The sequence below is a fragment of the Spea bombifrons genome, chromosome 3, assembly GCF_027358695.1.
Source record: "Spea bombifrons isolate aSpeBom1 chromosome 3, aSpeBom1.2.pri, whole genome shotgun sequence".
NCBI classification, from domain to species: domain Eukaryota; kingdom Metazoa; phylum Chordata; class Amphibia; order Anura; family Pelobatidae; genus Spea; species Spea bombifrons.
In genome coordinates, this window is record NC_071089.1 from 8,837,092 (window position 1) to 8,849,998 (window position 12,907).

At 38.3% G+C, this 12,907-nt stretch overlaps 1 protein-coding gene across 1 annotated transcript in view; it reads left to right on the forward strand.

The window, feature by feature from the left end:
- USH2A (usherin) overlaps positions 1–12,907 on the forward strand; it is a 266,301-nt gene that overhangs the window by 170,859 nt on the left and 82,535 nt on the right. Inside the window, exons 44-48 of the mRNA XM_053459159.1 lie at positions 4,268–4,431; positions 5,204–5,413; positions 6,644–6,846; positions 7,437–7,549; positions 10,895–11,069. Coding sequence (XP_053315134.1) covers positions 4,268–4,431; positions 5,204–5,413; positions 6,644–6,846; positions 7,437–7,549; positions 10,895–11,069 — 865 coding nt within the window. The remainder of the gene's footprint in view (positions 1–4,267; positions 4,432–5,203; positions 5,414–6,643; positions 6,847–7,436; positions 7,550–10,894; positions 11,070–12,907) is intronic.

A 12,907-nucleotide genomic window follows, 5' to 3' on the forward strand; every position in this document is an offset into this window, starting at 1 on the left:
AGCAGGGAACAATATTTCCACATCGCACCTAAAAACCTAGAAAGTTTTTAGAACAAGATAAAGTTAACTGACATACCTTTGCCATGATAGAAGCCTTCACAAAAGGCTATAAGGACAGTGGAAAAGAGGTCATCTGAAATATTACATATGGAGTAGTAGAATAGCCATATAGTGGAACAAATAATGGAAAAATAAAGGCTAACATAGTTTAGTAATCCAGAATTACCTGGTGTGGTCTCCTGAAGAAGAGTAAGCAAAATAACTATGATGTTCCACAACAGAAAGAATACATGGGCCAGTTGGATGTTCTCATTGACTCCTCCATCTCCCTCTTTCGCTTGGTGAGGTGGGTGACTCTGCCTCCATGAGCTGGAATGGCCAAGTCTTGCTTGTTGGGTCTATGAACAGACTTGCAAACTACCTTCCATTCAAACACAATGGGCCAAGGAGGAAAGGGAAGAGGACCTCTTTAGCCAACGCAGATCTGGCTTGCTCTCCTACCCTAGTGACAAGCTGGACCAAGCCATTAGGCTCCAGCTACTCTGACTCGCCCATCTCTTTTCCACTGATGTCCCTTTTCTTTTTCATATACAAAATGAGCTTCTAAGTAACGCTCATTGATATCTCTAAAAATCTACATTAGAATTTTCATTTTTCTCAGAATAATTGAATATTTTCAGCTCAGTCAATATTCTGTCTGATAAACAACGGCTTTATTGTGCGATTTGATGCCGGCCACGGTTTTAAAGATAAACTACCAGCCACACTTTATGTAAAACACGATTGAATCAATCTATCAATGTGCATTAGAACACTGACCCTGCCTTCCTCATCTCCTCTAGACGATACTCTGCGGTTTTCACGACAGTAGTTTTTAATTTTAAATGACACGCGGACACCAAGGCAGTTGTCTTTTAAATAGCTGTTATCATAAGATTTTACAGGAAGAAGATTTAATGCAGGAGTTGCACAAAACATGTTTTTCGTGCCGGCGAGTAATGGATGTATGTTTTCTGAACGGCAGTAAATCAAATGGATATAGTACGATACAGGAGGAGGAAAATACAGTATTCAAGCATCAGAACTCAGAATTTAGTTAAATCGCTTGATGTTTATTCGTTTGGAAACAATATGAAAACTTTTGTTGATTTTTTTTTTTTAACTTTGCTTATGATTTGAAAAAAATCACATAATTGTGTTGACTTGAGTTACAAGATAAAGACATTTTAATATCATTTTAATATTTTAATTTTTAATACACAGTAACATACTGATTTAGGTTCAAGCCCATCAAGTTCAACTGTGCTGTTGATCCAGACTTCATTTTCCAATTGTCAAAAACAAAACAAAATCCTTCTTGACTTCAAAATGGCCTCTGATTTCACACTGGATCAACAAGCTATAACTAAACCTGTTATATCCCTGTATATTCTTCTGTACTAAAAAAAAAGTCATTGAGCCCATACTTAAAGGCATCCATTGAATCTGACAGCACAACCTACTGTATGTAGGTAGTGAAATCCACAACTTTACTGCTCTTACTGTAAAGAACCTCTTGGTTATCAGAGGGCAGCTGGTGTTGCCCCCCTTTGTATTTGTATAATGATATCATGTGTACTATAACACTTGTGAGATAGGTCTGGGATCGCCCCTCGCTGAGGTCAAGGGACAAGCGCTGTCTTCATCCAAACCAGGCAAACAGCAGCAGGTTCGTGCAATCTGACACAGGGTCCGGTTTATTAGAAAGGTTGCAAAGACAAAAGAAATATAACACAGCCACAAAAGAAATACCTTGCCTGTCCGGCACTTACTATACAAACGATGTCCCTCACTACCAGCTGGAGAGCTTTTCTCTGCCAACTTAACATATATGTCCAGCAACCTTTACTCACAGGTCTCTTCCACAGACAGGCTTTCTGTGTCCTCAGCCAGAGAGCTACCTGCCCTCCTGGCTAGCCTTTTATATTCGCCCTCTCATTCACCTAAATTAATCACCTAGCAGGTGGAAGACTCAGGTGTTACTTCACATAGGAAAGGAATCTAGGAGAAACATACCTCCCTTCCACCACCAATCCTACATGAATGTCACACACTTTTTTCTCCAAATGTGTCTTAGAGGGCATCTCATCTGCCCTCTAAGCCACACCTTATCTAGTGTAATTCAAAATATTCAACTTCTCAAGCCTTTCTTCATAACTAAGATTCCTCATTCATCTTATTAACTATCAACTTATAAATGCCCTTTTTAAGAACAGGTGCCCAGACTATTTGGTATAAGACCCAAAAGCCTTCTGAGCACCCAAACAGCTTGTCTGTGCCATTTTTGCACACTCAAACAGCTTGTCTGTACCGCAAACAGCTTTTTTGTGCCCTCTTTGCCACCGAACTCCTTGTCGGCGCCCATAAGCAGCCTGTCAACACCTTCTTGTCAGTGCCATATTTCTCCCCAAACAGCTTGTCAGTACCCCCAAACAGCCTGCTGCTGCCACCTTTGCCACCAACCAACTTGTCAGGGCCCCAGACAGCTTGTCTGTGCTGTCTTTGTCCCCAATCAGATTGGCAGTGCTATCGGTTCTACCAACCAGCTTGTCAGTGCCTCCAAAAAGCCTGCCTGTGCCACCTTTGCAACCAAACAGCGTGGCTGTGCCTCCTTTGCCACCAAAAAAGATGAGTAGCAATACGCAGCATCCGTACGCGGACACCATTTGCCACTGATGATGTCAGACGTTCCTTGTGTGAGACCACATATTGCCCAAAATAAGGCCAATTATGCTCAGTTTCGAAGAATGTTTTGGATGCAATGAGTTTGAAGTGGTGAAGATCATGGGTATAGGTAAGTGTACCTATTAAACCGCTAGGTAAGTGAAATGAAAAGCTTAAAATTAATTAAAATAAAGCATTAAGTACCATTTAATTATTAAAAACTAATAATATTTAATGCTTTATTTTAAAAAAAAACTATCTTTAAATAGATTTAGTAAAGTCGTTTTATTGTTCTACTATGTACAGCAAACAAAGCTATCCAACAATTATTGCAGATTTCCACTTTAAGTCTAGATCTGAAATCTGGCTTAATTCCAAAAATGTAATTACGTCCTGTATAAGTATCATTTTACCACTTCAGGAAAACAATAGGTGGTCGGTAATAATATAAATGCTTTAATGTGATGTCACATTGTAGCTTTGTGCTTCCATTTAATAGTTAACCTTCCTGAACCTTTGCACTTTAAGTAGAAATTGTGAAGCTGCGTGAGATGAAATATCGAATTTATTTGATGGTATCAGGAAATAACAGAGAAAAGGCTTGCAAGTCGATAAATAGTTCATTTGGATATTTGGTAACGGAGGAAATATGGCTGGGTAGTTTGTTACATTTGTATGCATAATACATTTTTTATATACGCCTAACGGTCTATTAAAGCCATCAGCACATACCATGCATTGGTAAAGAATAGAGTACACTGAACCGTTAATCTTACGGAAGCTGGCGCGTCTCCAGTTAGTTACATGGGATCGAAACCTTGCTGGAATTTAAGGGATTAAAACATTTATTTTTAAAATAATTTAGTTTAAAAAAAGCATTTTTTTTTTATTATATTGCCTTTTTTTTAATAGCAACCAAAAAAAAATAATAAAAAAAATTACCTAGCATATGTACAGACAAAAATGTATTATTCTTATTTTTAGCTGTTGTGCTTAGTGTGCTGGTGAACATCTTAATTATCCTACCCTATATATAAAACATATTTATCAGGTTTTATGTTATTATTAATATAAGGTCATTGAAGTTACAGGGTTCTATTCCAGAAAACCTGTTTGGTGTTGATCGTGTAAATTAAAGACCCCCCATAAGATTTATTTATTTTACTTATTTTTACACATCACATTTTTTTAGCCTGATATTTAAAAAGAGCTATGTGGTTGATAGTTGATATTGACAATATTGTCAGCTAGTGGCACAGCTGTACGCTCCAAGTTAATAAAGGCTTCAAATAATGATGGTGCTTATATATATATATATATATATATATATATATATATATATATATATATATATATATATATAGTATATACACACGCACACACACATATATATATGTATATACACTATATATACATATATATATATATATATATATATATACCGTATATATATAATATCAGGCAATATAGGTACTTAATAGAAATTAAGGGAAATATTGAATTCATGTATGTTCTGCAATCCAAATCTGTCACCTGACAACCCGACATGCAACTGTTTCTACAGGTATACATCGTATGAATACAGACTGATTGTCCATAACGCTGTGGGATACACAAGCGGTCCGGAAGTCACTGTGACTACAATGGCCGGACCACCAAAAAAAGGATGCAGCATTAAGGCACTGCCTGTTAACCACACAGCCATCGAAGTAGCATGGTCCAAACCCTGTAAGTATATCACTCTATTGTTGTTGCGCAATTCTCAATTCTTTATTTTACAGATAAAAATATAGGAGGTGCCTAGCCTAGAGTTTTGTAACTAAATTCAGCATTTGTTGCTGATAGGTTGTTGCCATAGAAGCGGAAAACGCTTCTTAAGGTTTTGTGTTTTATTTACATGATTAAATCTTTAGAGGAAAGAATAAGATGACAGAGCTGCCAATAATTATCTTTAAGGTTCAGTCCTGTTGATTTCCAGTTAGGTGGTATCGCCAACCCCGCACCCTGCCCGGCATAACTCATTTCTGATACCTTTCTTCATCCATTTTCAGCCAGCCATGCCTCACATTAGCTGGCTTCACCCAGACGATAAGACCATATTTAAATCATTGCACCTAAATCACTTTTTTATGCATAAGCCCCAAAGGCTATTGAATAAAATATATTGTAGGATGAGCATTGTCTGGAAGCGAATGCAAAAAATAGTAAACGGTCTGGGGTCAGACAAAAATGTAAGCAGCAAACAATAAACCTATTGTAAAGCATCTACTCTTACTATGCCTTTCTTCCAAAAACGGACATAGGGAATCCCTACGGGGGGAACTTAGATGTGGCTGCCATCTTCAAGCAAACATGATGTTACTACAATGTAACTGTAACTATATAAAAAAAAATCTTGGCAGACCAGTTGGACATCTAGACTTGCTGATATTTCTCACCTTTTTGGCAAATACTCTTTAGAATAAAAAAAATTAAAAAAAATATTTTTTTTTATTCCTAGCTCTGCAAGACTTGCAGGGAGATGTAGAACATTACACTCTGCTCTTGAATTCATCGGGCTTTGAGAAGACTCTGACTTTCGCCGCAGATGTGAACTCGGCCACCATCGGAGGATTATACCCAAGCACAGAATATCTTCTGCGTCTCCAGGTGTCCAACGGGGCCTATACTACAGGCAGCGACTTCGCCCAAGTGACCACGTTGGATGGAGGTGAGTCCTGACAACCAGAACGCTTTTCCAAATCTGAGAACTAAATGGATTGATTTTGCGAGGTTGAAATCAGTCAGCCTTCATTTTCAAAATGTCATTTTATTAAATGGGGGGGAAAGAAAAAAAAAAAAAAAAGGTCTAAAATGGTCTAAAACGTTACGGCGCTTAAGTGCTCGTTGACTTTAGAAAATAGATCAATAAACAGCCCACAGGGAAAAGAGCTGAAAGATGTATTAGTGGATATTAGCCCTGCCTGAACTTACTCTACTATGAATAAGACCGTTCACGGCAATAGTGCTTTGGACCAGACCTTACTGTCGATAAACGGTCAAATTCGGAAACAATTAACATTTTTGTAAAGATTTGTTCTGTGAGGCAGTGCGCTATTAACATGACAGGCATGCTGGAAGCCATTACGGCCTCGTTAAGATTTTGGATTCAAGCTTAGCAACCTTTTCCGACGTGAGCTATTTCAAGAGGTTGGGATACCAAAAAAAAAAATCTATCTGGCATGTTCTATCTAATCTTCTAACTTTATAAAAACTCATTATAAACATTATAATATCATCACCTCCAATGTTCCAGGTCATTGAAAAAAAGCCAAGGCAAGGCCCCGCATCGTTCTTTTCGATGTTCTACAACATTCATGTCATTTAACACAATGATTTAAAAAAAAAATATCTACAGAAATGTCAAATTCCTTTATTATCTTTGATAATCAACATCCGAGATCATTTACCTAATGATAATACCATACCATTGCTTGATGTGATTTGGAAGATGAAATTCAAGATGTTCTTCAGGTCAAAGTCAATCCAACTTCAATTCCGTATTATCGGAGCAGAATTATTTTCTAAGTGGCTCGGAACTCTAATTTTGTCCCATATCACAGTATAATGATTTCAAAACTGGATGTAACAGCTAATTGTCTCGCAATCGGACGCGTCCATAATTCATATAACATCCCAGCGGCCACGCGCGTTATAGTAGATTAACACCATGTTGGTGATATAATACAGTCCACCAACAACTATCCATGGTCTCTGGCTGAGAATATAATATGAAACCAATTTAGTGTTGGACGGCAGGCTGTGATCGCTTCGTCTGAGGGAAAGCTGATGAATTGCAAAACCATTTTCTAGAACCTAAATACTAATCTGCATTTGGTTAAACAAGGCCTTCCGTGCAGACAGCTGGAGTTTATTCATTATTGTCTTTTATGACTTCCAGAGCCTGAGGGTATGTTCCCTCCAGAGGTTGACATCATCAGCCGTACAGCTGCGCGTGTGATCTGGACATCGCCTTCTAACCCAAATGGCGCTGTCACAGAATATTCAATCCATGTAAATAATAAGGTCTATCGGACAGGAATGAGCTCACCTGGTGCCTATATTCTTGAGGACCTGTTACCGTACACAGTGTACAACATTCAGGTTGGTAATTAGTGATCGGTATTTAATATATACTTTTTTTTTTTTTTTTTTAAAGGGTTTTCTTTTTATTCTATGTGTTTGTTTGTTTTTTACTTTACTGAGATGGTGGTAGATAAATGGAACATTTCCCAGCAGAAGTGGTAGAGGGTAATACAGTGAGGGGATTTAAACACGCATGGGATGGGCATATTTGTTATCTGCCGTCAAATTCCATGTTTCATTTTGTTAAAATTGTTAACCGTTGAAGAGGTTGTTTGCGTGCTTTGTATACGTTTGGCTTCTCTCGGCCTGTGACTTAGTGCTATTTATGATATAGAAATTGAGCAGTGAATATAATTGAGACGACCTAACTCTTTAAATCATGGGCAAGCGGATGAGTAGCTGCTTTCTATATAAATGCTGTTACTTAGTACCCCCGGTGGGTTACCTTTGTAAGTTAAATGGCTATGAAAAACCCAATGGACATTTAGCTTGCGTAGCAATTAAACAGGGCAGGTAGAAGATCATTAGTAAGTGTGAAAGTACAATAAAAATAGTATTTTAATAGGAATGTTCTGAGCAGCAGCTATTGAACTTTGTTCTCTCTCTAGGTTGAAGTGTGTACGGTGTATGCTTGTACCAAAAGCAACGCCACCCAAGTTACCACGGCTGAGAATGAGCCCAGTAACATACCATCACCGATTATAAAGAGCGTCAACTCCAGGTAAGCACCGGACAAGGTGAATGGTTGGTGAGGGGGAATGCTGTGATTGTTATTATGATTAATTGTTTTTAATAGCGCCATCATATTCTGCAGCGCTGTACAATGGGTAAACAGGACAAATGCATGACGCAATCATTTTCTCTTACGGAAACAAAAGGTTACGATCTAGAAGAGCTTGAATATGTAACCCAATCATTTTTTCAGCTCCGATGAAGACACCTTTGAATTTGAGTTTAAACGTTGGAATACTTCTTGGCTGGTTTTGGCGAGAAATTTTCTTTAATGCTACATTCTTTATTTTCTGATTCTGAAAGAATGTGGTCAGATACTTCCCCTGTAATTAACTTTGCTTCCTTTGGAGCCGTTTACCATTTGTTCTCCCAGTGATGGAGTATGTCTTTACCAACAGACAAGATGGAGGAAATAGAAAAAAAGCCCTGTTTTTTCATTGGTTATTGTGTAGTCTGATAAACGGCCAGTCATACAACAATGATGAGGGACATAGTGCATCCATTTCCCCCCCAGTTTACTTTTCTTCTCCTCCATTGCCTTTTAGCCCATGTATTAACTACTATCCTTCACAAGCCTTCCATCTTGTCCCCAATGACTACCTGCATTATTTCCATATTAACCTACCAACACACTTCCACATTTCCTAGAGGTTTGGAACCTTCATGCCTTGTGGTTGAGAGAAGGAAACCCAATTCACGTTATACTCCATGACACCTTTCCTGGATCCTGCACGGCATGTAGAATCTCTCCTGATCCCTCCGAGAGAGCCGGGGTTATTTGCGCATTGTAAAGTCTCAAGACATTTTTCTTTCTTTCTTGACCTATACATATTATTGCTGATCCACTAGTGGAATTGATGGGTCTTTCTGTGCCCTGTATGCTATTTAAATACATTATATCCACAGTTATATCTTAGATATAGATATATTATCCTTACTACATATTGCTTCCTTACTAAATATCTTTGTACACACTAACGCTCAAACATTTGGTGTTAACAAGGAAAACACGGCCATTTCTAGCTGTAACATAATTGCAAAAGGGTTTTCTGCCGATCAATAAGCCTTTTACACTTAAACTTCGATCAGCGAACACAACGTGCCATTGGAACACAGGAGTGATGGGAGTGATAAAGGGCCCTTGGAACACAGGAGTGATGGGAGTGATAAAGGGCCATTGGAACACAGGAGTGATGGGAGTGATAAAGGGCCATTGGAACACAGGAGTGATGGGAGTGATAAAGGGCCATTGGAACACAGGAGTGATGGGAGTGATAAAGGGCCCTTGGAACACAGGAGTGATGGGAGTGATAAAGGGCCATTGGAAAACAGGAGTGATGGGAGTGATAAAGGGCCATTGGAACACAGGAGTGATGGGAGTGATAAAGGGCCATTGGAAAACAGGAGTGATGGGAGTGATAAAGGGCCTCTGTATGCCTATGAAAAGATTCATTTCCAAGTGACCCCAAACTTTTGAATAGTAGAGAATGTGTCCGTTAATAGTAACACTTACGCACAATATCTTTATAGACTGATGGGGAAAAAATGCCTTTAATCCACAACCTTTTTTAAATATGACTTATAAACATAAACCCTTACCTATATATATCCCTTTCTCCCTGCAACGGAACTCGTTAGGTTCTTAAATGCAAAAAGGATGAGCTGCACTTTGTAAATGTCTCGTGTTTTCCGCCAGAAGAGCTGTTTTAACATTCCTTTCCCTCCATGTCATATTATTATCAACGGTTCTTATATCCCGAAAGAATACTAACTGCTGATCGATTGCCCTGACATGCCTGGTCTTGGCCTACGCATGCCTTAGTAGTTCATTTATTTGCCATGGTGGATTTGCTGGAGGGAAATTTAATCAATAGGTAATTCATTAATTCCGATCTCCGAGTATGAAGGGACTGTGTCGTATAAAAAATATCTGTCTTCCTTTAACTTTGGAGACAATGTAACAAGCACCTCCATATATCATGTGAACAATGGGATGCAGAGCTTTAATTGAAATTCACGGTTAAAAATAAAAAAAAAGGAATAAAAATCAACACAGAGGAGAAATTTACAAATTGCTATTTTTTTTTTAAATAACATTTTTCGTTTTTGGACACTTAGATAAAACAATAAGGCTTAAAAGTTTGATCATTGTTTATTTCAAAGGTCCCTGAGAACACATTTTTATGTTACTGGCCCTTTAAGTAGTAGAATTAATTTAACTGAATATGCCATATATATAGTTAAATGTTCTACATAATTAATATGGATTTTAATTAATACACCGTATATATAAATATATATATATATATATATATATATATCCTGCTTGTATGTCTAGTAAATTAACAGATGCTCTTTGAATGATGGAGGTAAAATAATACTAATAATAATACTAATAATACTCATAATAATTTTCACTAAATGTATAATCAGTAGGGTAACTGCAAGAATTGTGGGGAATGCATTGGCTACCAAGGTACAATAAAAGCTTCTTAAGTATCTGCTTATGGCCCTTAGTAATTTATCAGGCCCCCATCTTGGAGAAGCTATTATATCATTCGAGAGTCATTATTGTGCATCAGGTGTCATAAATCCATAGCATTCTCACATAGTTGCTAGGTCCAGGATAAGACGGGCCATGACGGGTTAGCCCTGGCACTTTAAGGCCACAGTATGTGCGGCCGCACACTACGTTTTTATGCTCAGGGACCCATGTATGATTATTTTAAAGTGGACCCATCACCGGAACTTGCAGGGTACACCAGCCTAAGTTTTGTTCTTATTTTTAAGATGTACAATAAATGAAGTAACCAGTTAGGAAGAAGAAGTCAGATGTGTGCTGGGTAAACAGTATTTTCTATGCACAGGCTAAAAAAAAAGCACTTTGTATGTACTTTGACGTGCATTCTGGAAACCTAGGGGAAAAAAAACATTTACCCTTAGTAGAAGCTGCAGCACTAGAGCTGCAGAAGACTGCCTCCCTGAGTCCTGATGTTTTGCGCACTGATTGGCTGCTGCAGTGGCAGGATAGCACCCCCACTGAAAGCAGCCTGGCTACAAGTATATCACATCAGGAGATGTGTTTATCTGAAGCAAGTAACATGAGGCCAAAAGGGCCAAATGCAAATGTGGGGGTTCTGCAGAATCGCACGGGGGCTATATGTAAACTTAAAGGGACCACTCAGCTATCATATGCATTAAAGTGATGATGGCTGGAGTGTCCAAATAATGGCATCTCGAATGCTAAACCATGTTAAAAAATGTTACTTTTTTAATCTCTAAAAATGGTATACTTTTCACACAAAAATGTTTTTTTTATTACTTCTTTCCACAGATCGGTGGAGATTTCTTGGGCTTCACCAGGACAGCCGAATGGAATCCTTCTCGGCTTTGACGTGCGGCGAAAAACCTTCTACACGTGTAGTTTTGGAATTACGTCTTGTGTCTACCACAGGTGTAAAAAGAATGAAGACATTTGTGGAGATACCTGCTACAGCCCAGAAACTCAGGTAATTTAATAAATGTGGTTAAAACACTCCTTTATGCATTTATCATAAATTTAATTTAATTAAAATACTTTATTTTACATGAATGATTCCTCGGGACACATTTGAATATATATATATATATATATATTATTTTTATTTTTTTTATCTTGCTAGGTTTCATTTTGTGAACCTTCTCTTTCCTGATAATTATGTATATTTTTACACTTTTATTATTTGTATAAACTATTATTATTATGTGATTTTTATAGCGCCATCATATTTCAATGGGCATTCAAAATAAAACATGAAAATACCCAAACCCCATAACATTCACATCTATTGAAAGCATTCGTGATCTTATGTGTAAGCAGAAATTCAGTTGAATTATTAATGTATTTTTAAGGAAAAATACACATGCTCAGTAGCGTCAGATTAATTTATCAACTACCCCATTATTTTCCCAGCTCTATATCCGTTGAGCCTGAATCCTCACTAAAAGAGAAATACTGCAGATCATTAGATCTCTCAAAATCAGTGAACGGGAGATTACCACGTTGTAAAAGAAAGCAATTACCTTTCTTGTATCAGTTTTTGTATAATTATTTATAGTAGAGTAAATCTGAAGGCTGGCTCCGCCGTTGGATTAAATTGCCTGGTTAAATCACTTGATTCTGCTTTATTGAAAATCAATTTGCTTCAAGTCACAAGTGGGTGCTTGTTTACTTGACAAGTAACGGCGAGAGCCCCTGCTATCATTTGTCAGGTGTATTTTAAAATTATTGTATTTTTGCAGATTAATTCTTATATTAAAGGCTGTTTAGGTTCGAGATCGATATAGGCGAGCGCAGGGCAGGAATCCACGGGCGGCTGCTGCTGACAAATGATGCAAAAAAACACTGGGTGATGGCACAATTTCACCTAATAAAATAATGGACTGATTCGTCAACGGCAACGCCACGGAGACAACGGACCGGGCTATTAGCGGACTCCACAAACTTGCCAGGGAGACGGCAATAAACAGTGAAAGGCAGGATTTATCTAAGGGGGTATTGGGAGTGCCCCACAAACCCTCCCCCGAGGGACATTAATTTCTGGGGGTGCAGTCAGTATTAGACTTGTCTTCGTTAATATCTCCTAGCTAATCTCCCCCCCCCATAAAATTCATTGCCTCCAGCCTACCTTAAGTCTTCGTAGTATAGCAGGGGTTAACGGGAATCCGTAGGATCGCGCCAGGAGTTAAAGGTCCGTAAGAGTGACTCTATTGGCCGCCGGTGGGGGGCTCGCCTGGCATCAGTCAATGAAGAGAAGCTGCCCTTCATTGGTTGAGGCCAGAGGAGCTCCCTGCCGGTGACCAATGGCGTCACTCTTATGGACCTTTAAGATCCTGGCATCTAAGCTGCTGCTAACTGTTACAGTGTTAACCCCGTATTATCTCGAGATAATGATTTCTAATAATATTATACCACTATGATGTATATTTTATTTAGATGTATATTCTGCTTAAAAACGCCCTTAATGTACAAAAAGCAAAAGATGGCTCAACGCCATGTGCCCGACCCTTGCATGTAGTTGCTCAGTGGATGGCTACTAGTGATGTGAGTTGCAATCCCGTCTCTAAATCTAGATCTTACCGAAATATCGCATTCTAGCAGCGTCTATGAAAAGTATATTTCCCTTTGCTTCATGATCCACAGCGATTCTGCATTACATTTTGCCGTTTCGCAATCCCGCTGTTTATAAATGTGATTATGATGTCAAATGGGAAGGATCGTGTAAATGAACAATTAAGGGACAAACTTCCTCCTAAACCTCACAGACTGGATCAAAGTTTTGTCTCTTTATACCCTATTAACACAATT